The 26008-nt window shown below is 36.2% G+C and overlaps 3 protein-coding genes across 5 annotated transcripts; 2 read left to right on the top strand and 1 right to left on the bottom strand.

The window, feature by feature from the left end:
• The first annotated feature begins 3768 nt into the window (after window positions 1-3768).
• LOC122280335 (ubiquitin carboxyl-terminal hydrolase 14) lies at window positions 3769-16412 on the top strand. Its single transcript, XM_043091181.1, has 20 exons — window positions 3769-4068; window positions 4762-4933; window positions 5609-5721; window positions 5811-6147; window positions 8861-8955; window positions 9371-9504; window positions 9578-9634; window positions 9724-9801; window positions 10068-10122; window positions 10206-10244; window positions 10621-10701; window positions 12001-12199; window positions 12281-12338; window positions 12411-12533; window positions 12982-13070; window positions 13149-13238; window positions 14591-14761; window positions 14929-15056; window positions 15177-15306; window positions 15928-16412. The coding sequence occupies exons 1-20, from the start codon at window positions 3973-3975 to the stop codon at window positions 16104-16106; spliced, it is 2424 nt and encodes an 807-aa protein (XP_042947115.1). The 5' UTR covers window positions 3769-3972; the 3' UTR covers window positions 16107-16412.
• Window positions 16413-17036: 624 nt separating this feature from the next.
• Window positions 17037-18838, top strand: LOC122280338 (cytochrome b6-f complex iron-sulfur subunit 1, chloroplastic-like). Its single transcript, XM_043091187.1, has 5 exons — window positions 17037-17197; window positions 17354-17595; window positions 17954-18071; window positions 18304-18486; window positions 18578-18838. Exons 1-5 carry the CDS (start codon window positions 17159-17161, stop codon window positions 18677-18679), a joined length of 684 nt encoding a protein of 227 aa, XP_042947121.1. The 5' UTR covers window positions 17037-17158; the 3' UTR covers window positions 18680-18838.
• Window positions 18839-19129: 291 nt separating this feature from the next.
• LOC122280336 (probable serine/threonine-protein kinase abkC) lies at window positions 19130-24268 on the bottom strand. Of its 3 annotated transcripts, XM_043091185.1 has the most exons (6): window positions 23439-23710; window positions 21598-22558; window positions 21217-21450; window positions 20455-20724; window positions 19596-19742; window positions 19130-19324 (listed from the first exon to the last, which is right to left on the bottom strand). In XM_043091185.1, exons 1-6 carry the CDS (start codon window positions 23480-23482, stop codon window positions 19205-19207), a joined length of 1776 nt encoding a protein of 591 aa, XP_042947119.1. In that variant the 5' UTR covers window positions 23483-23710; the 3' UTR covers window positions 19130-19204. The 3 variants fall into 3 exon arrangements, with proteins under 3 accessions (XP_042947119.1, XP_042947118.1, XP_042947116.1); XM_043091184.1 differs by lacking the exon at window positions 23439-23710 and adding an exon at window positions 23739-24268 and having other exon boundaries at window positions 21217-22558; XM_043091182.1 differs by having other exon boundaries at window positions 21217-22558.
• Window positions 24269-26008: the final 1740 nt, after the last annotated feature.

The following is a 26008-nucleotide window of genomic DNA, read 5'->3' as shown; positions in this document are numbered from 1 at the left end:
TTTCTATTTTATATTAATTTTTACAATACATCATATATTAGATTATTTATTTTTTCTTTAAATCATTTAAATATTCTTATTTTAATAATTTTTTTATTCATTTCAAATATTTTTTCTAACTATTAATAATATTTTATGTCTTTAATATTTGCAATATCCTATCCCAGATCTCACCCTCCCTCATCTCTCACAAAACTAAACTGAAGCAATTTGTTTTCGTTTCAAATTGCTGCGCTTGCGCCATTTTAACCCAAAGCTCATAAACAAAAGCTCTATTGATTCAGGTGAAGAACTCAGAAGTTAAACCTTAATACATTTTTTAGAAGAGTTAATTAGACAGTGAAACTGAGAGAAAAAAACCAACAAATTGGGAAAAGAAATTATACAAGACAGTTTCTGTGATTTTTGGATGTTTGGAGAGAGGATGAAATAGAGAATTTTGTTACTTTCAGTGCCAGTGTTGCTAGATGAAGACGAGGCAGCCATTGTTGCCACGAGAGAAAACTCGGTGATGACACTGATGAAAAACAGCTCCAGTTTTACTAGAGGAAGAAGATGACACCGAACAAGACATGCACTGAAATGAAATTAGACAAAACAAAAACAGCATTGAAAGAAGAATCGGAGGAGAGAGAAATAAATTAAAAACAGAAATTCTAATTGTCCCGAATACTTTTTTTGTTTTCCTTAGTGATAAAAGAATTGTCTTTAAATGATTTTGTGATTTTTTTTAAATGTTTATGATTAAAATATATATATAAAAAAAGAAAATAAAATACACTACTCGGGGACACTTTTTCGAAACATGTTTTTCGTTATTCTAGAATGACTCAATTAAAGATAAGAATAATGCTACATACAGTCGTAAAATTGCAAACGCCGTGTAATCGCTTTGAAAAAGAGTGAGGTCTACGATTAAAAAGTTAATTTTTTTTCATGTGGGTCTCATATTAATTCATTTTTTTCAAAACGACTGTACGCCGCTTGCACAACCACGACTGTAAATATCATTTTTCTAAAAACAATTTAAAGATATGAACAGTATCAGCTAATGTAGCAGAATCAATGTAGCTACTTGGAAAATAAATATGAAATACATAATCAGTTGAACGCCATTTTAAGTTATTTTCTTTAAATTTTATAAAAGTATTGATTGCATGCTTAATGGCTTATGTATAATACAAAAAATATAAATTATCTAAAGAATTATTCATAAAATGAATTCCATCAGACTATGTGAAAGAAAATGTAAAATAAAAATCGTTATAATAGCCCGCTACGTGTAACGATTACTTTTTATCCTCCAAATAATTTTATTATTATTTATACTTCACTTACTCTCTCATTTTATTTTACTTTTACATTTCAATACAATTTATTTTTATTATCATTTAAAACACATCTATTTCATTTTTTTTTAAAAACATATTGTAAATATTATTTATCCAATTTTCTCATATTTTGACTTGATTTTTAATTGGGTTATATATATTTATTTTGTGTGTTTATGACTGAATTATATTACATTATATTTAATAATATATTACAAACATAAAAAGAAATATATGGATATTACAAATTTATTGATAGAAATGAAATGTTTAATAAAATTTAATAATATATTTTAAGGAATAAGATAAATGAATAATTGGGAATTATTTTACCCATTTCATGCTTCTTGCCCGAATCTTGCCTCATAAATACGACGTCCACCGTGAGAATTGGATTGGATTGAATTAGGCAGGTTCAAAATTGGGTCGTGATTGCACAGTCGGGTCCAGCCCAACAAATGGATGCCGGTTTTTATAGTTCAGAACGGGCGTTCCGTTTTTGGTCCTTGTGTACCACTGTCTGTGAACTGGTAAAAGATTTACTTTGGTTATTGAAGTGATATAATTTGTAAATAGTAATAAAAAAATTAAATAAAAATAAATAGTAATAGAGACTAGATTGATGTCATATTCCTTCATTATCCAAACACTTTAACTTGAGTTTAACTGGAGTTCAAGTACTATCATAGCGTGCAGGTTTATTGACTATTCTTTCTAATCGGGCTGGAATGGACCGAAACCGACCAGCCCGTAGCATGTGAAGTGAACTTTGCAGTAGTGGTTACAAAGAGAATAACTTCTCACCGGATATTCCTGCAACGCCTATTTATCGGAGGCCAATAGGTAAAGGCCACGTGTCGGCTACATCTTCAAAATTTCTTATCACGACGTATGGGAACTCACTCGCAGACACCCCCCCTCTCTTCCCCACCCCATTCTCGAAACCTCTCTCTTCACGCAACACAGAAACAAGCAACTCTCCATTCTCTCTGCATCTCTTTCGAATCTAGAGAAGTAAAACATTGGAGAATCGAAACCCCTACCCATCCATTAAAAGCTCTCCTTTGAAACTCCTTCGAAACTCAAACCCCTACCCATGCTCGGATCTCTCTCTGGCAACTCTCCCTTCTCTCTACGTCTCTTTTGAACCTAGAGAAGCAAAACATCAAAAGCTGTGGCTCGTGGTAGCAGTGGTGATAGTGACTAATGGGTATCATTTGCTTGACTTCTTCTCTTCTGAAGTTAATGAGGTATTGTTTGGCTTCGTAGTGCTTGCTTTTACAGCAACATATAATGGATTTATAGTTTACCTTTTCTCGGGGTATGGGAGTAAAACTCAATTTCGGTATTGTCTTTAATTTTAATCAAATTTGTTGGAAGGGATGTCCGTTTGGTGGCTAACGAGCTTTGGATACAGAAAGAAGTTGAAAGAAATCTGGACTGTCACTTTAAAAATTAGACAGATTTTCAAGAAAAAATGTGAACAATGACCACCGGTGCTATCTTTCAAAAGGCACTCTCTCTCTCTCTCACTAGCTGGACAGAAACAATGGAAATAAAAGCCCCAATGGTAGTTGTTAATGGTGGCAGTTAATGAATTCGTATTGCTTACTTGAAGTATGAGAGAGAGAGAGGGGTGGGGCGAGACTGGCTGAACAGAAACAGTGATAAAAAAATTACCTGCACCGGGCGCACCAATCTAATCGAAGGGTGACTTACGTGTCACTCCCTCATTTGTCTTTGTTTATCTCCATTTAGAGAATGCTCCTGCCCGAAACGTTTATGGGTTACAAATTGTACGTGACATATTCTCTCCACTATGGTCACCACGACACCAACTGCTCAATGGTCTGAGGCAAATACGACTCGGGCACGGTTGGAGTATGCCAACTTTTGCAAGTTCCAGAGGCCGAGCTGCCGACTCAAAATTTAAAGGACAGTTTTTCAAACACTAGAATTTATTGGGTTGCGAGGCAGACAAAATTCAAATCGGAGCAAAAGGCACCGAAGAAAAGATGCACAGCTGTAAAAGACACTGAATTAATCATTTGCATTTTACTTCTTTTGATAGATTTGACGTTAGTCAGCCACTCAATGTCATATAAGAGTTATCCTTTATTTTATAATATTACTTTATTTACAATTTAAATATTAATGGGATTTATCGATTCTCAAATAATTCATTTTTTCTAAAAGAAAAAATATTATAGTTTTTATTGACTTTAATACTATAATATATACTAAAAAAATTCCATAATATATTTGTATCTTATACTAACAAGAATATTCCAATTTAGTATTATCATAAATACGAAAAAAATTTATATACTATAGTATATATATAAATTCCATAATATATTTTTATCTTTCTTAATTACTAAAATATTTATGATAAATAATTATTTGTGATAACTATCTATGATTCTATCTCCCTTTACATGTCCGCTTCAGTTTTACTCAAAAACTGACGGAGAAGGCTTGTTTCAATCGCGCAAGAAACCTTTTTTCTCTTTTTCTTTTCTTTATGTTCTTTACCCCTTCCCAAAGGGACTCTGCAAACATTAGCTAGGGCAAAGCACATTTTCTCTCTTACTGTGTTCTAAACCCTATTGGTTTTGCAGAAAGACGTTCTACACCCCCCATGGACCTGCTCCGATCCAATCTCTCCCGGGTTCGGATCCCGGAGCCCACCAATCGCATCTACAAGCAAGAATGCTGCATCTCTTTCGACACTCCGGTACTCTCTTCCTCCATCATTTTCCGTTTCGTTCCCGAGAGAAGTGAGTTCAATCGGAAGAAAGAAACTTATCTGCCAGTTTATTGGCTTACTCCATTGAGGCTCTGGTGTCTGTAGAAAGTTCTCTTTGGTGCTTGTGTCTGTCTCATATTCTTGTTTTCCCAAGATGACCTGTTTGTCGGAAGCTCTCTTCGATGGTTTGTGTCTTTCTATATCCCGCTTGCTTGATGAGGAAGTGTAGGGAACGGAGAAAAATGATAGGACCTTTATAGCTTAGTCTTAGAAAGTGAAGTTCAAGTATTCAATCTTCGGGTTTTTTCGTGGATTATCCTGTTCTGGTTGTGTCATTAGCCAATCTTGCACAACCTTTTTATGATTTTGAGGAAATATAAGAAAATTAATTGGGACTTTCTCATTTTTAATGGTTTTTATTGCCAACGAAACGGTGAAACCTTATGAGCGTGAGAAATTTAATTTGTAATGCATCTTGTACTGCTTTCTTTCCTTCTCTGGATTATCTTGTTTGAGATTTTGAGAATATTAAGTAAAGCAGTGTAACACTATTCAAATTTTCAAAGCTTTGTCAAGCTACTTTCTGTATATCCCAATATAAATAAGAAGATTTTAATGTAATCTCTATTATACCGTTCATAATTTTTTACATTGTGTGTTGTGGTATCTTTGGGATTTCAGAGATCAGAAGGTGGGTTGTTTATCGACATGAATACATTTCTTGCTTTTGGGAAGGACTGTGTTGCTTGGAATTACGAGAAGACTGGGAACCCGGTTTATTTGCATTTAAAGCAAATAAGAAAGGCGGTTCCCGAAGATAGGCCATCCAAAAAACCAACTCTCTTGGCTATAGGTACTTGAAGTTTTGTTGTCTTTGCCTTACTATGATATATCGTCATGGTATTTGATGGTACACCCTCATATGCTGTCTGGAGGATTAATTGTTATTTTTAGCACAATCATCTCTGTTTGAAATCTGCCTACGCCTACTGATATTAATAAATTCTTACTTATAAAAAAATCATCTATGTTCGAGATCTACGAGTGGAATTGAAGTAACGAGGGTAAGACAATATCATACTGTCATATTAAAATACCAGTAGATGCTACAATTTATTTAGAGTGCCCAGGAACTATGAGTATCAAAACCACCAGGAGTAGATATACAGTAGGAATATTAATGAAGAATTATTGCTTATCAGAAGAAAAAAGGGTACAATCTACCTACTAGACAAAAGAAACACCCCCCCCCCCCCCCCCCCCCCCAACAAAAAAAAAATGATATGCTGGATCTGGTCTGTACCAGATTTCTTACTTCAATTCTTACTAGTCTTGTAATTTGTTTTGCATAGAGGGAAATTTTTATTGGTCACGTTCATCTGAAAGTGTTATTAGTAGTAGTTTATGAGGTGATCTTCTGGCTGTTGTAGAAATACCGAGTATATATTTTAACTTTTATTAATTATTTGCTGTTCTGAAGTGGATATACATTTTAATACTAACATTGTATTTGATATCAAAATTATAGGTGTTGATGGAGGATTTGACAACAGTGAATCTGAATATGAAGAAACTCTCACTATAGTCATATTACCTGATTATGTTACTCTTCCATTTCCGTCGGTTGAGTTGCCTGAGAAGGTGGTTATTGCCTTTTTCATTCTTTTTTTTTTAAGGAAAGAATCTCAAACAAGAGCATGATTTGGTTAACTAATGGAAAAATACTGCAGGTCAGGTTGGCTGTTGATGCTATCTTGATGGCTGAGGGTGCCGAGCGGAAAGAGCAAGTTGCAGCTTGGATAGCTGATAAGAAACAAACAAGTTCCTATGCAGTGAATTTGCTACAGATTGACAATGGTGTCATTATCCCTCCATCTGGGTGGAAATGTGCAAAGTGTGATAAAAAGGACAATCTTTGGTTAAATCTTACTAATGGAATGATCCTTTGTGGGAGAAGAAATTGGGATGGTACTGGTGGCAACAATCACGCCATTGAACACTACAAGGAGACAGGCTACCCTCTTGCTGTAAAGCTTGGGACAATTACAGCTGATTTGGAAGCAGCAGGTAATGCTGCCTGGCATCATTAATTGGGATAAGTTTCCAATTTTCTATTTGGAAAATGTGCTTTCACATACTTTTGATCTTTATACTACTAATAAATAAAAAAAATGATCTCACTGATGTAACTAAGCTAAAGCAGCAGATAATTGCATGGAAAAAAATGTACTTTTTTTCTTTCAAAAAGTATTATATCTGTACAATTTTTGGATTGATATATGCAATGTCATCATTGGAAGGGTTCATTCTTTTTCCTTACTTTGCTTTTTACCCCGGGCTAAGGACAGTGGAAGGATTCATTCATTGTTATATTTATATTTTAAATTGTTAATTCCAAGCATTGCCCATATATCCATAATTACGTAGGTATTTGAGTTGTGCTTAATGGTAATTGCCAATTGGATTTGATCGGTATTTGATTAATTATCTTGATAGAATATGCTGGTTTCTTATTAATAATAATTCTGAATTTATTTATCTTCTTGTTTTGCTTTTTTTGTTGGCAAGATTCTATCTTTACTTCAGTAGCCCCATGGGCCAGAAAACTTTATTTTTTGCAAGGACTGATTACCTAGCTGGCTGAGAAAAGTGGTTTGGAGCTGTTGTGTAGAAGCAACCGTATTTCGTCTTTAAAAAAGTTGATTTATTTCACAAACTGCCAGTTTCTTGTTAGAACTAACCATTTTCTGACATGATACCATAAAATCCTTTCCCCTGTCACGATCTCTTAAAATATTTTCATTTTGTAATTTTCTTTTATTGGTAAGTTACATAAGTACTGAGTGAGGTTTGAACTTCAACTGATAAAAAAAAAAAAGGTTTGAACTTCAACCTTACTCTCGATCTAGTTCTTTGATCTTGAACTCTGGAGTAAATATGCTTTGGGATTTCAGTCTAAGCTGGCGTTATATATTATAGTTGTCTCGTTCATTGGTGGCCGGGTTTCTATATTTTAATTGTCTTACATCATTATATTTTTTTATAAGTAAAAGATTATATTAATAAGAATAGGCAAAGCCCAAGTACACAGGGAGCATACAAGAGGTAAAGCCTAGTTAGGAGAGAGAAATAGAAACAACAAAATCATAAAAATCTAGGCCATTGAAATCCACAGCTTTAGCCCATAGGAATAAAGTATTAAAGAAGAACAACTTAATCTCCACAAATGAGCGCTCCTTATCTTCAAAATTCTGATCATTTCGTTCCTTCCATAGGCACCATAGAATAAAAATAGGAACTATCTTCCACATAGCTGTGATTGGTGGAATACCCCCCAAATTCGTCTGGCTGGCCAGACACTCGACCACAGTAGCAGGCATAACCCTGGCTAACTCCAATGTTCTAAAGACATCATCCCATAACACCCTATGACCTCACAATGTAGTAGCAAATGATCCACTATCTTGGCCTTCTTCCTGCACATATAGCACCACTTCTCAACAATCACCTGGCGTTTCTGCAAGTTATCCGTAGTCAAAATCTTGCCCAAAGAAGCTGTCTGGGGAAAAATACCGCCTTGAGAGGCACCTATGATTGCTATGTGGATTTGTGAGGGTCTTATAGAAGGGGTGAACAGAAAATTTACCTTTTATAGTGGGTACCCACCACATTTTGTTAGTTCCCTGAGTTCTCAACCCCATGGTGTTGGCTGAAAAATCAGAAAAGCTGCCAACTTCCATTGGATTGAGCCACCCGGCATCTCCACGAGGTCTGCCACTTATGCCCCTCCTTTTCACATGCAATTGTAAAAACTAGAGGGAATGTATCCTTAAGGTCTCTTTCTCCATGCCCTATATCATGCTAGAATTTTATTCTAGCCCGTTGCGATTCTAGTATGTGCTTCCAGACTCCCACCATATAGGGAATGTGTCCCCTCCTTGCCTTTTGGGATTTCTGAAATCTATCAATGTTGTCTTTGATAATTATGCCATGTTTGGACGCGTAGATGAGATCAAAACTTTTCATGATTTCCTTCCCAAATATCACTCAAACATAAAACACTTTTCAATTTCAAACTTTTTCATCTAATCATTATCGAATCATTACAATTTTCCCAAACTTCCAAACAGAATATAAAAACCAATACAACTTTTTCAAATTTCAAAACAAAAATAATATTACAAAATTATATCCAAACAATATTTTAACTTTCTAATATTTTTATTCAACTTTTTCTCTCTCATTTCCCAAAACCCAATAAAACATCCTAACTCAAACAATTTCACTACCATTTACAAACCGTTTCACTATTATTCACAGAATTCTCATATCATCTTATTACCTAAACATGCCCTTAATGTCTCAAAAATGTATCTCCTCTCTAAGAACAGGATCTCAAAATTGTTAGGAGATAGGAAAAATGACAGGCAAAAGACTGTGTAAAGCCTAATGATACTGTTCTGTTCTGAGAAAATCAGTAGCCAGTTGAGCTGTTATTCTTTCACATTTGGGTTTTTTTTTTCTTATTAAAAAAAAAAAAACGTTTGGGTTTTTTTTTAATTAATTAATTTATTTATTAATGTTATCTTGCATTGCTTGCATATTTGTCGATTAGAAATGTGCTGCTTGGCACTGAAAAAGTTCCTTGCAGTCTGAACAGACTAAGCATAAGTGCCCTAGTGGTTTAATTATTAACATCTAAGCCGATATTATGTTTTTGTCTGAGTTATTCTTGAATGTAACGAGTGCTAATGATGATTAATGTCTTGGGGCAGCTCAGATGTTTTCTCTTACCCAGAGGATGAAAGTGTTCTGGACCCTCTATTAGCAGAGCATCTAGCACATTTTGGCATTGATTTTTCTTCATTACAAAAGGTGCTCTCCTTTTCTTCTCTTATAGATCAATGTTATGCCTTAGTACCTGTTTGTGCATGGTATTAATGATCCTACCTTGTGTCAGGTGCAGTGTTCAATAATATATGCCACCTATAATTAGGTTGGGGTCTGGTTAATTAGTTTTGGATTTGATTGATTCCATCTTGTGCATTGGCAGTTTACCTGGATATCAGACCCCCTATATAATCTAGAGAGCATTTTCTTTAAATTAAATTTTTATAGTAACACCCAGGCTTCAATTGTTATTTACCTATTTATACCATGCAAGGTTCTGTTGTTGATTTGTCTGCTGATGTTTCTATAACTATGGTGGGGGTATTGACCTCAACTATATTTGTTATTATAACAAATTAACATTTAGTTTGATCGGGATACTATCGATTTATTGTTTCAGACTGAAATGACAACTGCTGAGAGAGAACTGGACCAGAATACTAATTTCGATTGGAACCGAATCCAAGAAAGTGGACAGGAAGTGGAACCACTATGCGGACCAGGTTATACCGGACTTGTTAATCTTGGAAACAGGTAAATTTGACCTTTTTTAGGGCCTGCTCGGTAATAATTACTCATTTGATGTTTTCTTGTTTCCTTCTTGCAGCTGCTACTTGGCAGCAACTATGCAAGTCGTGTGTTCAACACGTTCTTTTGGTTCACGGTGAGCATAGTTTTTTTATTTTGTCCCCTCTCCCTGTGAATATTAATGAAACTTTTTTACTTACATTTTTTTTGTGACTATATTATCAGATACTATATGACCCAAAGTTTAAAAATGGCTTTTGAGATGGCTCCTGCTGATCCAACTGTAGACCTTAATATGCAGTTGTAAGTAACTAGCAAATTAATGCTGTTAATTCTTTTCATGCAATTTCTTCTGATAATTATGGTTTTCTTCATGTTGCTAATTAAAACAAGATTAGAGGCGTTCCTGGTGATATAAATCAATTGGCTATGCATATGCAGATTGCTGAGATTATGTACTGTACTTTAAATTAATAAACTTGCGTGCATTTGTTCATGTGTTCAATTGGCCACAATCATCTTTGTTGCATGTGGTAGATATATTCTTAGGCTTTTTTGTTCTTTGGCAGAACTAAGCTGTCGCATGGTTTGCTATCCGGTAAATACTCTATTCCAGCACTGGAGGTATGGTAACTCTAACAAAATAAGCTCCTCGAGAGTATGGCTTATGCTTCTGTTTGGTTTACATCTTCTTATTTTTCATCCAGAAAGATGATAATGCAAATGCTACCTCAACCACAACCGCTGTAAGCTTTTTCTGGTTGAATATCATTCGTGTTCAGGGTGTCAGCTTTGTACTTTTAAGTTATTAAATTATTCCACGGGATTTATGAATGCCATGAGATTTCTAAACCTTGAAGTTTTCAAGCAGGCTTTGGATTGTCATCACATCATCTGTGTTGTTGTTCTTTCTCAAACTTTGACATCCATACTGCATGTTTTATAATTGTTCTCTGAAACCTTTTTTCTTTCTTATCTAATTTTTAGTTATAGACTCTTCTTACTCAAATTTTTCACTTTGCTATTTATTGTTCTACGTTGAATTTTAACTAAATTTCTTTTAAGATGGTACTTTGACATGTTCTACATTTGTTTCCTTCTGCAATCTCGTGTAAATATTAGAAACAGGAAGGTATACCCCCTCGAATGTTCAAGGCAGTTATTGCTGCTAGCCATCCTGAATTCTCTACGATGAGACAGCAGGTATAATCAACTTCTTTTCCTTAAACTCGTTTTGTAATAAACTATAGATTTTTTAGCAAGTATTTAATTATAAACCGCTGTGTAATTGGGCAACGGCTATTTCATTCTCTTCAATAAAGTTACTTTTACTTACAATGTTAAAAAGATTTTTTAATATATGCGAACTGTTCTTATATATTATACCTTCTCCTTTTCTAATACATAAGATAACTTGTGACTCTTAACTCATAAGAAAAGAGAACCGTGACAATTAGCATAAACACTGCATATGGCATTTGGGGGCTGCATGAGCAGGTCAATTGAATGAGATTTGGATGGTAGACTATACAAACATGCATAAATTATGTGGGACCTCTGACTGACCTCTGACTGAGTAGTTGTTTTAGTGAAACCATGTGGTCAGTTCAATGCTTGTTTTTTGACGTCAGTTTTTTCTGACAATAATTGAACCGACTCTTGATGACTTGCGATCTGGATTGATGGAATTGACCTCCAAAACAGCAATGGCCCATTGTCCAGCTTGGACAACAGTGTCAAAGAGATCTGTTTGTACACAACGTCACTTGCCAACCTAATAGTGGAACCTCAATGCATGAATAACGAAAACAGTAGAAAACCCTTCTTTTTAATAGTCACATACATAAGCGAATTAATTGGTACTTGAAGAGCAATTGCATTAATGAGGGAGAATTTTTACCAAATTCTAGCGTTGAATCTCATGAATAATAATACTAGAAAGTTTTGGACTGAACTAAACTAACTGTTAGAGAGTGGTTTCTAGATCCTTCGACTCACTAGCATTCCAATGTTTTGGATCACTTATTAAATAATTTGGCAAAGTTTTATTATGGTAGATGTTTCAAAATAATCTGATTATGGTTTATGATTTATGATAATTACAATCGCAAACTTGATTAGAGAACCTTCTGCAAGAATGGGTTTATGATATCAGACAATTAACCTTTTGTTAGGAGGCTGTGCTGTTTTAAAAATTAAATGTGCAATATGTTTGATCAATTTCAAGTGGAAAACAGCACATCTAGGTGACTATGTGCTTTTGTCTTTGCTGTCTTGGTTTTGTTTATTTTTTTGTTTATGTGCTTATGTCTTGGTTTTGTTTATTAACTATCTATGGCCCAATATTGGCTCTATGTGCTTCAACTTATTGGGAATAATGCCTAGCTTCCGCACCTGCCTTGGGCTTAGTTTATGAAATGCTTATTTTGTCCCCTTCATGATATTATGTTATTGTACTTCATGCTTATGTCTTATGTTTATACTTGTTACCAATGTATTTAGGATGCCCTGGAATTCTTCCTACATTTTCTTGACCAAGTTGAACGAGCTAATGCTGCAAACCCTGAATTGGATCCTGCAAGGAGCTTCAAGTTTGGTATCGAAGATCGAATATTATGTTCATCTGGAAAAGTTACTTACCATAGAAGGCTTGACTACATCCTTTCACTAAATATTCCATTGCATGAGGCTACTAATAAAGGTAAATTTCTGTAGTCCTCTCTTTCTGGAAGATTCTTCCCAAACTTACTATGCTAATGGTATTATTGTTTTGAGGATTCAGAAGATCTAGAAGTATTTCAGAAATTGAAAGCAGAAAAGATTTCAGAAGGGAAGAAAGTGTAAGTTCTAATGGGTCCAGCATCATGCTTTTGCCCATTAGATTTCTTGCTTATAATTTCTAGTTTATGCAGATCCAGCGATGAAATTGTACGTCCAAGGGTGCCTCTAGAAGCATGCCTTGCAAGCTTTTCAGCTCCGGAGGAGATACATGAATTTTACAGCACTGCCTTGAAGGCTAAGACAATGGCAGTCAAGTAAGCTTTGTTATTTTTCATTGGTTTTAATATATTTTTTATTTGGAAATATGTTGTTTTAGAGTGCTACTTATTTGGTGATGTGATACCTGTTTTATATATTAATGTATATCCATGCATACTATAAAAGTTAAGCAGGCTAATTTGTCACTGGCTCACCTATCCATGTGATTCACCTACCAGCCGCAGGCTGGTTATCTTGTCAGTGATCAGATGGTTCATATTTCTACCAATGAAGTCCATTTTGATTGGTTAGGTCTTTCTTGTTTTTTCTTTCCTTTTTAGCCTTTTCTTTTTAGGAAGTGGTAGTCACTCTTTTCTTGGAGTTAGGAAGGATGAACTGTTAATGACAATCACATCCCGAATATTAGGCGATTGATTCCTGGAGATGAAGAGAGTTATGTTTAGCTATCTCTGTTCATTTCTCTCTTTCATTTTCATACTGCAGGACTGCAGGTCTGACTTCGTTCCCTGATTACTTGGTGTTGCACATGCGCAAATTTGTTATGGAGGCGGGCTGGGTGCCAAAAAAGCTTGGTATCTTTCTGCATCTTGCGCATTTTTTTAGCTTACTTTCAAAACTGTTGTTATAGTATATTGTATCTGGCCATACAGATGTCTACATTGATGTTCCTGATATCATAGATATCAGTCACATGCGCAGCAAGGGTCTTCAACCTGGGGAAGAGCTATTACCGGATGGCGGTATGTCATCTTTCTGGAATTTCGAAGTTTCCTTTAACTCGTGTCACAAGATTTATTTTTTTATAATTAATGAGAAACTTTATTCCCAAGAATAGGAAAAGCCCAAGTATACAGGATGTATACAAAGGAAATACCTACATCACTCTAAAAACAAAAGAAAAGCTAATACAAATTCAGAAAGTTAACATCAGCCATTACAAGAGTTTTAGCCCACAAATACAAAAGTACTAAAGAAAAATTCTCCCATCGAATGTTCTGTCTTTAAAGCATTTCCCATTCATTTCAAGCCAGAGACACCACATCAGACATGAAAGAATCAACTTCAAATATCAGCTACATTCTTTCTTCCCTTGAAACCATGCCAACCTGCAAGTAGATCCATCACGTCCTTAGGCATTACCCAAAGTATACCTGTCCGTTTAAAAATCTCATTTCACAAAGACATGGCCACGTCACAGTGAAGAAAAAGATGATTTACAGATTCTCCATCCTTCTGCACGTGACACACCAATCAGCTATGCACATACCTCTCCTCCTAAGATTATCAGTGGTCAAAACTTTGCCCAGAGATACCACCCAACTGAAAAAAGCCACCTTGGTAGGTACCTTCACTCTCCAAATATTTTTCCAAGGAAACTCACAGCTCCTGTGACAGGTTAAAATTCTGTAAGAAGAAGAAACAGAGAACTTGGAATTTCCTGCGTGAACCCACAGCATTCTATCCTCCCTTCCCAGCACCACCTTTGAACTATAAATTATGCCTGCATATTTATGTCTAGTTACATATTTTCTCTCAATTAACAATCACACTTTATAGAATCTCTGTACATATACTCTGTGTGTGTGTGTGTGTTCCCAGTCCCTGTCTTCTGTTGTAGGGCGTGCGTGTGCGCGCACACACACATCCCAAACTTACTTCAGGATATAGTTGTTGACATCCTTCAAACCAGACTTCTTTTCATGTTCGTGGTTGAACTGATTAGATGCTTAAGTTGTAATTAGTAGGATGCATATTTTGGTGTTTTGTGTTTTTAAGTTGGTAGCTGCAGGTAAGCCCCATTTCAGTAGGTTTTTTTTTTTTTGGTCTCTATGGCTGAAGAATGAGTGTGTTCTATGCGGTTGACTGGGGTTGGAGTCGGTATTTATTTTCATTTTTGTTGAGAGAAGAATAGGCGGATGACCATGTGCAATTGCCCCATCCAAGTGCATTGGCTTGCTGCTCGTTTAGCATGTCTTAGTTAGCATTATAAAAATTGCCTAGGCTTTTGAGACTTAAATATTGTTTGCTTTGGTATGCTTGCATTGGCAATTGATATGGTATTTTTCTTGGCATTTTTTTATTTACAACACAGTTCCAGAGGGTGACAGAGAACCAAATAAGCCCTTACCAGATGAGGATATTGTTTCTCAGCTTGTCTCAATGGGATTCAACCATTTTCATTGTGAGAAAGCTGCCGTAAGGACCTCAAACACTGGTGTCGAAGAGGCAATGAATTGGTTACTTTCTCATATGGATGATCCAGGTATTTGAAACAGTGTTACCTTGTAGAAAAGTAAACTTCACCATGGAAAACAATAACTTTTAGCTCAATAACTTATAAAAAATACAGCTTTTGAGAGCTGTTACCTAAATTGTTTGAGTTCTATTGTGTTGACACCAAATGATGTTTATGCACTTTTGCTTTCCCAGATATCGATGTTCCTATTTCCCAAGAGGCAGAAGGTGCTGAGGCTTTGAGCCTTGACCAATCAAAAGTTGATACTTTGATTTCATTTGGTTTTCAAGAAGAAATTGCTAGAAAAGCACTGAAGGTTTCGGTAAGTATTTTGTTCCTTCTCAATTCTTTTCAGAACAGCATTTACACATAACTATTAGGTTTCTAAATACTGGAAATTTCCTATCTTATTTTGGGTTGTAATGCCCTTTTCTATTTTCAGGGTGGTGACATCGAGAAAGCAACAGATTGGATTTTTAGCAATCCTGATCCTTCTTCATTGGATCTGGATGCTACCACATCAAACACTGCACCTACTCCCACCGATGCTGGACTGCCTGATGGAGGAGGGAGTGAGTTCCTTCTTTATAAGTTTATTTATTTTTTTAATGTTATACTGTCTCATACTTGTATTTCTTTGAGTATGTTTCCGTGTGGCTTGGCTGCTATTGCTTCCCTTGTCGTGGGCACAATTTTTTCTTCCGCATGCAAACTAGTGTAGCATTTGTATTAGCTGCTTCCTTTTGTTGAAGTTCACGTGCCAAAGTAAACTCAATCAAAAAAGTTGTGCTTTTAGATAATCAGTTCATTTGTTTTTATCTTTGTTTCTATTATCTACGTTTGTGCTCTGGGTGCATTTCACATGACCATAGGATAGGCTGTTGACTAACATATACAATGCTTCTTCACTTGCGGAGATTTAACTATGTATTCTGCATATTTATCACGTTTTGTACTCCATTTCAAAATGTCCAGATTTTCAAAAACACAATTGGACTAAAGCTGATAATGCAGTTGCTCTTTACTAATCATTGTTGTTTTCTTTCGATTATAGTCCATATTTCATGAGATGATTATATTACTGTATCATTGGTAACTATTAAAACTGGTTTTTGTTGTCCTTTTTCTAACTTGACAGTTCTCTAGTTATTTCGCTTCTGACAACATTTGATTAAAATGTCTGAATTCCACAGGGTATAGACTGATTGGAATAGTTAGCCACATTGGAACCTCCACTCAATGTGGTCACTATGTCGCTCACATATTTAAAGAAGGTAGATGGGTTATTTACAATGATGACAAAGTCGGTGCCTCCGTGAATCCCCCCAAAGATATGGGGTATCTATATTTCTTTGAGAGGCTTAACAGTTAAGTGACACCTGGCAGATTAGGAAATTCCAATCCAACAGGAAATAGGTACCATGAAGTCTCATAGAATCTGGACTATCACCAAACTGTGTCTTTGGGTTGTAGAGCATTTGCGGATATAGACATTATGATCAATTATTTAAAAAAAAAATGAACTTTATGAAATTCACAGAAAAATTTGAAACAACAATTTACCTGTTTTTTCACTGTAAGTTTTTGTATTGTATTATGTTTCTGCTCTGCAACGAGATTGCTTGTTTATCTGTATTTGTATTGGTGGAGCAATCAGCGAGGAGATTTTTGTGTTGCATCCGATTTTTTGTTCATCCAATTTTGGCCGAAATGCCTCTATTTGAACAAATGTAAGGAAGAGTTGAAGAAATTTGATTACATGTCAGGGAGCGTCCACTTGGGTGAGGGTCCAAGTTGTCGTAGAAAGGCTTAAAACTTAAAAGTCCAAGATGTTTGTATTTTTAAAATAAAAAATTGTCCCAAAATGTACTTGTTGATGGGTTTTTTTGGTTTTGTTTTGGTTTTTTGAATGAAATCAATGCATAAATATATTCATACTAAATAATCATGGAGGTTCAAATACGTTAACGCTATGGTAATTTTCGTTAAACTAACAAAGAACTACGGTCCCGTCGCATGTCACTGGTTTGAAGTGGTGGAAAGACTGAAAACCGAGTGAGATATGATTTAATGTTCTGTTTTCTTGGATTCACATAAAATAATTTGATCTTGGGGAAATTACATTCTTCATATACAAGCTAGCATCAATTTTTTTAATTAATCTTAATCGTCAGACGAAAAATATAAAATCAATCTTAATTATAACCGGACTGACTCATTTATTTAGGTAGTTTAACAAGCTTCATAAAGGAGATAGGACTTCTGAACACTAACGTTGCATATCTGCAACATGTGGCTCTATGAGACCGTCTTTCTCCGTCAGTCGAATCTTTTGCCTTATCTAGAAACTAATATGTACATACCTTCTCTCCTCCACATATCTAGTACAGCCTCCCCCATCTCTCCCCTCTCAAATTCTCTTCCATGGCTGCCTCGACTCTTTCCCCTTCAACCACTTCTCAGGTAAGTACTCGATTCTTCATATACAGTCTAAATTGCATCCTCTTCAAGGACTTTACGACTCCTGCAACCAATTAATGCAGCGACTTGGCTGAAAACTCAAAATATCGATATGATGTCTGAAAATCAAAGCTCAAAGTTGCTCATGTTTGTTTTCAGCTGTGTTCAAGTAAGAATGGATTGTTTTCTTCGTCCCAAGCTTTGATGGTGAAGCCCACAAAAACCCAGTTGGCGAAGAAGGAAACGGGTGTGAAAATTACTTGCCAGGCCACCAGCATTCCATCCGACCGCGTACCTGACATGGGCAAGAGGGAGCTCATGAATCTGCTTTTGTTAGGGGCTCTTTCTCTTCCCACGGCTGGCATGTTGGTTCCTTATGCTTCCTTTTTCGTCCCACCAGGGTGAGTTCAGTTTTCTTTCTTATTCTAATGTCCCGTCCTAATAAATTTAAGTTTCCTAGTTATAATTTTTACCCTTCCAAAATATTTAAGAAACTTTATATTCAACACATATCGTTCAGCTTTCATATTGAAGTGTTGTTGTTGTGTGTGTGTGTGTGTGTATAAATATATATATATATATATATATATATATTTATATATATAGATTCTTGAATTACCTTGAAAATGGTATGTTCCACAGTGCAAAACCTATTTCAATCCAAATCTTGAACTCCATTATAGGACTTTAACGCCAAATTATGATTTCTGCAATTCCTTTGTTTTGATTTTTTTACCTTAAGCATGGGAAACTGAACAGGGCTGGTGGTGCCGGTGGCGGTACCATAGCAAAGGATGCTCTTGGAAATGATGTCATTGCATCTGATTGGCTTAAGAACCATGGGCCTGGTGACAGAACCCTAACCCAAGGGTTGAAGGTACGTATCCTATATTTACTTAGGATATCCATATATTCTCTAAGCAATATAAGCTCTGCAAAATGCAAACTAATGACAAATCAGCCATTGTAACACCGCTTCATAATCCTTGACCATATATCTAATTTATATAGCCAGCACATTCAAATCCATTCTTCTAGTCCAAATAGTCCATTTCTCCTTCTTCAAGAACAAAACTTACAAGTGATGTCTTAGAAAATCGAAATTGCAGGGAGACCCAACCTACCTTGTTGTGGAAAATGATAGGAGTCTGGCAACCTATGGCATTAACGCAGTCTGCACACATCTAGGTTGTGTGGTGCCATGGAATGCTGCTGAAAACAAGTTCATCTGCCCTTGCCACGGTTCCCAATACAACTACCAAGGCAGAGTCGTTAGGGGACCTGCTCCTCTGGTATGTCACAAAGTGACTGAGAATCCCTTTCATTGGTTCTATCTCTCTCTATCTGTGTGTTAATTGACCTTGTACTCTTTATTTGGAACAGTCGTTGGCTCTGGCACATGCAGACATTGATGATGGGAAGGTATTATTTGTTCCGTGGGTTGAAACCGATTTCAGAACAGGCGAGGACCCCTGGTGGGCTTAAAGAAACTCCACCTTAAATAGTTTCCAGAGTCGCCCCGTGTTCATTTGTCAATTCCATCATTGTTAGCTGCAATGAAATGTCCAAATATAATCATAAATACCTAAAGCACTAAAATCTCTATTCTTTTGAGTATTACTAAATTGCTTATGTTTATTGTTAGCGAGGCCTTCTTGCTTCTTAGTATGTTAGTTTTTTTTTGGAAAGGGTTGGGAGAACTACGTAGCATAACTAAATTGCTTATGCGTATTGTTAGTTTGTTAGTATAGCTCAAACTAGCCTACGTTGATTATAAAGTTAAAAAATTGTTTAAATATATTTTTTTTTAATATAATTTTTGTTTTAAAATTTAAAAAAGTTTTTGTTTGTTTGTTTGTGTGTTTTATTACCTAGTATGGAAAATTATTTGTATTTTATTTTATGACTGATATGATCCCATGATAAGCAGCAGAATTGATAGTGCTAATATGGTATGTTTACTTTTATTTTTTTAAAGTTTTTGTACAAGTTAAAGAGGTGGAGCTTTCTTTAGGGGGCCATGAGTTTTTCAATAGTGTCGAAGAGAGAGTCCGCCAAGTCAACTCTAAACAGTAATGAATTCAAAGCTTGTAGCACGTCATAATCCGGATCAAGCTTCCGCTGCCATCCCTGCGGGAACGATTCAGTAAATGCAACATAATCAGATTTAATTACCGCATTATGAGATACAAAAAAAATAAAAATAAAATGAATATGTTATTTCAGGCATCTTGATCTGATAGTAGCCTATGGCATTTTCCTTGCCGCCAAGGCAGAAAGGAAAACATTCGAAGAAGTATGTCTATGAGTTCGCAGCTAGGAAGTCCAAATCTGTTTAGCTTTATATTTCAAAGACAGAAGAGTATAACATCAGGGCGCACAGAAAAGTGGCAGAAAGTACCTCAAGCACCAAAGTGGTTACCATCACAGTACAAATATCCGCATCAATGTTCACCTTATGACGCCTAACTTGCTCCAGCAATTGCTGCATGCAATCCGCAGGGTGGACAACATGGGTGCGCCAGAAACCTAAAGAATTTTCCACTTCCTGTCAAACCACCACAACCTCTTAAAATTTTTACTGATATTATAGTAATTATGACAAGGAGTAGAAGCTTATGTTCAAGGTAAATTTGAACTAACAGCTAGAAGCATTACAAAATTAACTGCCTTGAAACTCTCAATGATAGAGTCAAAGGAACAATATTGCACGGTTTCTATAAGTAACAAAAGTTGCCCTGCCTACTTGGACATCCCAAGAAACCAGTCATTATCGTTGACTGTTTTCCTCAATATCTGTTCACCCAAGCTTGTGATTCTGTGAGGCAGAGGAACTAACATCCATGATACAGGGGTGCCCTAACTCAATATTAGTGCAGCAATGACTGCACTCAAATTTTCCTTATATTTAATGTATGAGAAAGAATTCAAGAAGTTGGGAAGTATATGAAAATGTAATGCATTATAGATTATAAAACCCAAATCACCCATATAACTTTAAAAAGAAATGATAATGATTTGGGCTAGCGAGTGATAATTGTTTGCAAGATGCTTGCATTAACCGGCTATGCCTAGTTCTCATTAATACAATCTTTATTTACAGCTAAAAAAAAGATTCTTGCATTAACTGGAAAAGACAAATGAATGATTTCCTTTTTCAGAAGCAGCCACAAACCTAAAAATAAGCTTCCAGTCCTTAATTTTTCTTTTTTTCAGGAACTTAAAGTCACTTCCACCCAAAAGCGTAGCAGAAGCATTACCTCAATGAAAGCCCTTGGATTTGGGCAGTTTTGTTGTTTAGACAATCTAAGTGTACACTCGGCAGCAGTCCGACCATCTTGAAGTGCTACAGCCTTGAAGAAATCCATTAGATTCACTCGATCCTTCTTTGAAAGTTCAGCAGTCAAGTCTACATCAAGGAGAATGACTAGAGGCTTTGATCTCAAGATCTGCTTATGTGATGGCTTGCTATGTGTTACTCGGACAAGAATATTTCCAGGATGCATGTCCGCATGGATAAAATTGTCTACCTGAAGTAGAAAATATTTCTCAGCATAATACACTCAACTACCTCACTCGTGTGACATCTAATTTCATAAAGAGAATTTATAATTGGCAACGCCAACTACACTTCAAGACAGTTATAATCTTGATGGGTGAAAACTCCATCTAAAGGAGGATGATACATGATACAAGTGTTGAAGTGCAGAAATAAGGTTCCCTTATTCACGACTCTCTCATTCATGGCTTGAATGAAATAAGTCCCCAATAATGAATCGCATGCTTTTTATCATTCACTTGCACAGGTAGTCATGCAGCCAGTATGGCTGTATCCTATCATCACAGGTTCTAGGGTGACTCACAGACAGATTTCATTTAAAATCTTTAAATTTTCCAGGACAAATGCAGAATACAACCAGATTTATAGAACCACTAAATCAACTAAAACATTTAGAACCATGAGTTACCAGCAGAAATATGAAAGAAAAGGGAAAAAAAGAGTTGCAAAGAATATAGGATACCAAAAGCATCTTTAGAAGTGCATGGGTTCCGATTTGCGCAAGGGCACTTTTAATCTGTTCATGTGCTTCAAGCTCTTCAACATAATGCAGAACACTTTCACCTTGTTCATAAGTTTCCACTAAAACGGATGGGTGCACCAGGGGGTATAGAGGCTTTGGAAATGAGACATCCTTGCATCTTCGGAAATTATAAATAAAGCGACTCAGGTGAGCAGCTTCCCTTGAAAGATCAACCTGAGATATCATAAAAACACCAAATTGCTGTACGCTTTCATCCAATCTCAAACATTTCAAAGTAGGGATAAACCTAGAAATTTTTGCCATGAAATTAATTATCATAAAATCCCTTCTAATTGCTTCGCCAACACCTGGATGTCGAACCTTTACAGCAACAACAATAGGTTTGATCTTCTGACCGGGATATCTGTATTTCAGCGTAGCTTGATGAACTTGAGCAACACTTCCTGATGCCACAGGTTTCTTATCAAAATTTTCAAAGATTGCGGACAGCTTTCGACCGAATGCCCTTTCAATGGTTCTTTTGGTGAATGAAAAACTATGTGCTGGCGCGTTGGCATGAAGTTTTGCGAGTTCACTACACAAATCTCTGGGGAAGAGATCCGGTCTTGTTGCAGCCCATTGACCCCATTTTACAAATGCTGGGCCTGCCTTTTCTAGTGTAAGATGGACAATGTGGAGCCATCTTTTCCTAAACTCAACACCAAGGGAATCCACAAAAGGAGCCATAGTTATGCACGGTGAGAACAAAATTGCTAAGTATATAGCCCTGAGCAACAAGATAAAACCCTCCAGTACCAAATATACAAATGAGGTCAGATAAACATGTCCATCTTGGGCATGCATATACAAGGTATCCCTTGTCGGCAAGTATTCTGCCTCTGCCCATGTTTGTCGTGTCCAAGCAAGCTCTCCAATTATGATAGCAATAACACCAGGGGCAACAAGATTTGATCGGGTCAAAGCCAGGCTCACTGCACATACAATCTGACTTATCGGTGGTAAAGCTGGCCCATTGTTGGAACATGCAGAGGAAAACCTTCTCCAAGCAATTCGCAGCTGCTGAGAGATTGTCTTACTCACTGGAAGGCCATAGAAGTTTATGTAACCACTACCGTGTAACAAGATCTTATTTTTTGCTTTATATAATGCAAAAGGAGAAGGTACTCTAAAAGAAAATCTATGCTGGGAGATTTTTCTGCTTAGGGAATAATAGGTGCAAAGGATATTATGTCCCTCCCCACCATTTACTGAAAAGCAGCTGGTTTTCGGATTTGGGAAGAGTGAGTGTGCAATCCTCCTAACATTTCCATAGGTCCAAAAACTGCACATTCAACAATGTATTTAGAACTCCATGCTCAAAGATAACAAAGATAATAGTATATGACAGGCATGAACCTGAACGTTAACATTTTTTTTTTTACAATTCTTTAGAAAAATACTGAACATTAACATAAAAAATTATTATAATTATGCCCGTTATGCAGATTTTTAGGGATGTTAATGCTTAAAGATGAGTGAAGAATGATCAAGATATAGTCTTATTTATAACCTCATATGGTGCAATATATTTGAGCAAGCACTTATTGGCTGCTTCAAGACAAGGACTTAATAGCCTTTTGACTCTTTTCACTTAAACTTTTAGTTTGTTGAGTCCATACATCTCGGGGGGATAATGCAAACAGTTCCCTTGCCCCTGGCCCCTACTAGCCTGTTCATGGTGAAGGCAAACAGCAGAACTGCTCTACTGACAAACTGCATAAGTGACTATTATCTAGAGAATATATACCAGATTGTAAATATACCAGCTTCCTTCAGATAATTTATGCAAACTCTTCTACAACACAAATTACTAATATCACCCTTACAGTTACAGTGTCATTTAATAACGTGTGTCAATTTATTTTCTTGATCGCATCAAATGTACCCGCTTCCTTCGGATGATACGTGCGATGACTTCTACAATGCAGCTTACAAAACAGTACTTTTGCAGTTACATACCTCATTCGACACCGTTCACAATTTCTTCTACTAAGCACATTCAGAATCAAAACAAAAGGAATACACATATCAAGGTGCACGCAATCCTCTCAGGAAGGGCACAACTCTAACTACATTAAGTAATATCTTAACAGCAACTTAAAGCAAAATTTTCTCCACCTATAGCAATGCACTACGCAAATGAGACGAACACGAATACTCACTGATACACACCAATAACAGAGCATAAGATTACTTGATCGAACATCTTTCTTTCGAAATAAAGTTAGAAATTCCTCGACTACTCTTCGTTTGGCTGATGATAAGAAGGAAAATGAAGGAGTTTATTATTTAAAGGCTGACTTTTCTCATGATCGGAGCAAGAATTCTCCAAAAGATAAAGATAAGACTGATATAACTACTTGCCCAATAAGAGGTGGACTTCTCAATTCAGCAATAAATAGTCATTTTTTCTAGTTCCTCACTTTGCACAAACAGAGCGCCACAAAATTAGAGCTAAGGACCTGGACATGGCGATGGTTTCGGGATTGGAGCTTGTACTCTGAAATACGCAGCTGGCACAGTACAGTCACTAGCCGACGTGGCCGTCATTTTTCCGAAACATGCATCGGCGCTGGCCGCGTCTCAGCAATCGCCGCTTCGATTGGTGGCGCTGAGGTGGCGCACGGTGTTCTTTGTGGTGGTGTGTGTGCGCGTCGCAGACTGAGGCAGATGTCAGTGAAAGGGAATCTGACCAAGCCTGGTGGTCAGTAGCAGTGTGGCACGCTAACTTTTGCCGTGTTTGTTCTCCTCCTAAATACCATTAATTTCTTTTCTTTTTAGAATAATTTTTCCTTTCGTTACAAAATTGGCATACAATTTACTCGGAGATTCGAATATTCCAACGCAAGCAATTTATTTTATTTTATTTTTTATTAGAGAATTTGGGGAGGGGCGCAAACACCTCAAGGCTAGTCTCATACCATTTAAGCCGAAGGCTTTGATATGGTACAACTTCTGTACCAAATATGTTAATCTAAGCTTTATCCACTAATTTTTTAAACGAGTTACCTACTTTAAGTAGCATAGCAGAGCAGAAAGAGAGAGAGAGAGAGAGCACAGATGAGAGAAGGTGAATCGGGAGAAGGAGGCGTAAGGCATCACCCCATCGGAGACCACAGAGAAAGAGAGAGCAGGACAGAGAGAAGAGATAGAGCAGCCTTTCTGAGAGTGAAACCGTGGGGTTGGAGCCTGGGGGAGGGGGCCGGGGGAAGGACGAAGGAGCGGTTAGGGGATGAATAATTTGTTTTTAAATTAAACCCAAGTACCGATTTTAAATCCGATACCCGGGTTTTAAAACTGCATTCAGACTAGATAGACCCAGATTTAAAGATGCAAGTATCGCCCTGGATTTATTTCGGTCCAGAACCCGTAACTAGAATTCGGTTTGTTCGGATTTCGGACTGGACTGAGTTTTACCCAGCCCATATGAACAGCCCTACCTACTTATATAAGTCAATGTAACAAGCCCAATTTTTCATTTTTTAAAAAATGTAACACTTGAAGTGAAAATTATTCATTTGCTAATAAGTTGGAGCATAAATTTGAGAATGTGCATGAATTATGAAACTTTAAAGTGGGGGCATTATATCAATTATGAAGAATATTAGATTATTAGATCCTCAACATTCCGTTAAAAAAATAGACATCAAAGATGAGATGAAATGAGATGGTTTTAAATGAAAGATAAAAATTAAATAAAATATTATTATAATATTATTATTATTTTAAAGTTTAAAAATATTAAATTTTATATTATATTATATATAAAAATTTTAAAAAATTATAATAATAAGATAAAATAAAATATTTTTTAAATCCAATCAAACGTTTAAGAGATGGCAATGAGACACAGAGGTATTGGAGGTCACCATACTTCAAATTGGACAATGAAAGCTGTGCGATGTGGCCCAATATCGTCGAGTATTCGTGGGCTTACCTTTTACTTTTTGTCTTCCTCGACACTTGTGGGCCTTATTCAAAGGATATAACGTAGCGTACGAATTATTTAGGATGTGCAAATTAATTAATTGTTCAATAAATACTATATGACTAATTTTATATATCTTTATTCCGATCGAATTTGTTACGTTTAAATAAAACTTGAAAACAGCTCAATTCAATAGATACATATATCAGAATTAATTATTCATGACATGATCAACGGATAATTTTTCATTTCGGACATTTTGGATGATATTAGCTAGGTTAGCTTGATCATCTTCCTAGCTAGCTAGCTCTCGGAATTAATTAAAGTGTTTGTCAAAATCTTAGATCCATAGAAACCATGATAGTTATGGCAATGGTAGCAAACCAAACCTAGGCCATGGTCTGATCACGCAACCATAATATTAATCACCTCAGTCGTTGGAAACGTGCCAGCGCAGCCCCTGCCGGCCTAATCCTATCTATATATATATATAGCTATAGCAGCAATTAAGCAGCGACTGCCGGGAACTCACATGTGCATTAAATGAGGCCTCGGGCTTTCGGGTTTGCTTGAGTTCGTCGGCAGCATTAATGTGAGCAAACGAGCGTAGAGGTTAAACCGTGGACGGAACTCCAATTCTTTTTCAAACTTCTTTTTCTGTGTTTTAATTATCAGTTGACTCTCGGGCAGTCCAAACAGTACTTAATTCGCCTCATTTAGTACATGCCAATATTGTTCTTTTTCTATTATATCCACAAGCTTTTTTAGACCTGTTGGACTGACAATAATTATACATTTCTGTCT

The sequence above is a fragment of the Carya illinoinensis genome, chromosome 11, assembly GCF_018687715.1.
Source record: "Carya illinoinensis cultivar Pawnee chromosome 11, C.illinoinensisPawnee_v1, whole genome shotgun sequence".
Taxonomy (NCBI): Eukaryota; Viridiplantae; Streptophyta; class Magnoliopsida; order Fagales; family Juglandaceae; genus Carya; species Carya illinoinensis.
This window is presented reverse-complemented; position numbering and strand designations above follow the sequence as displayed.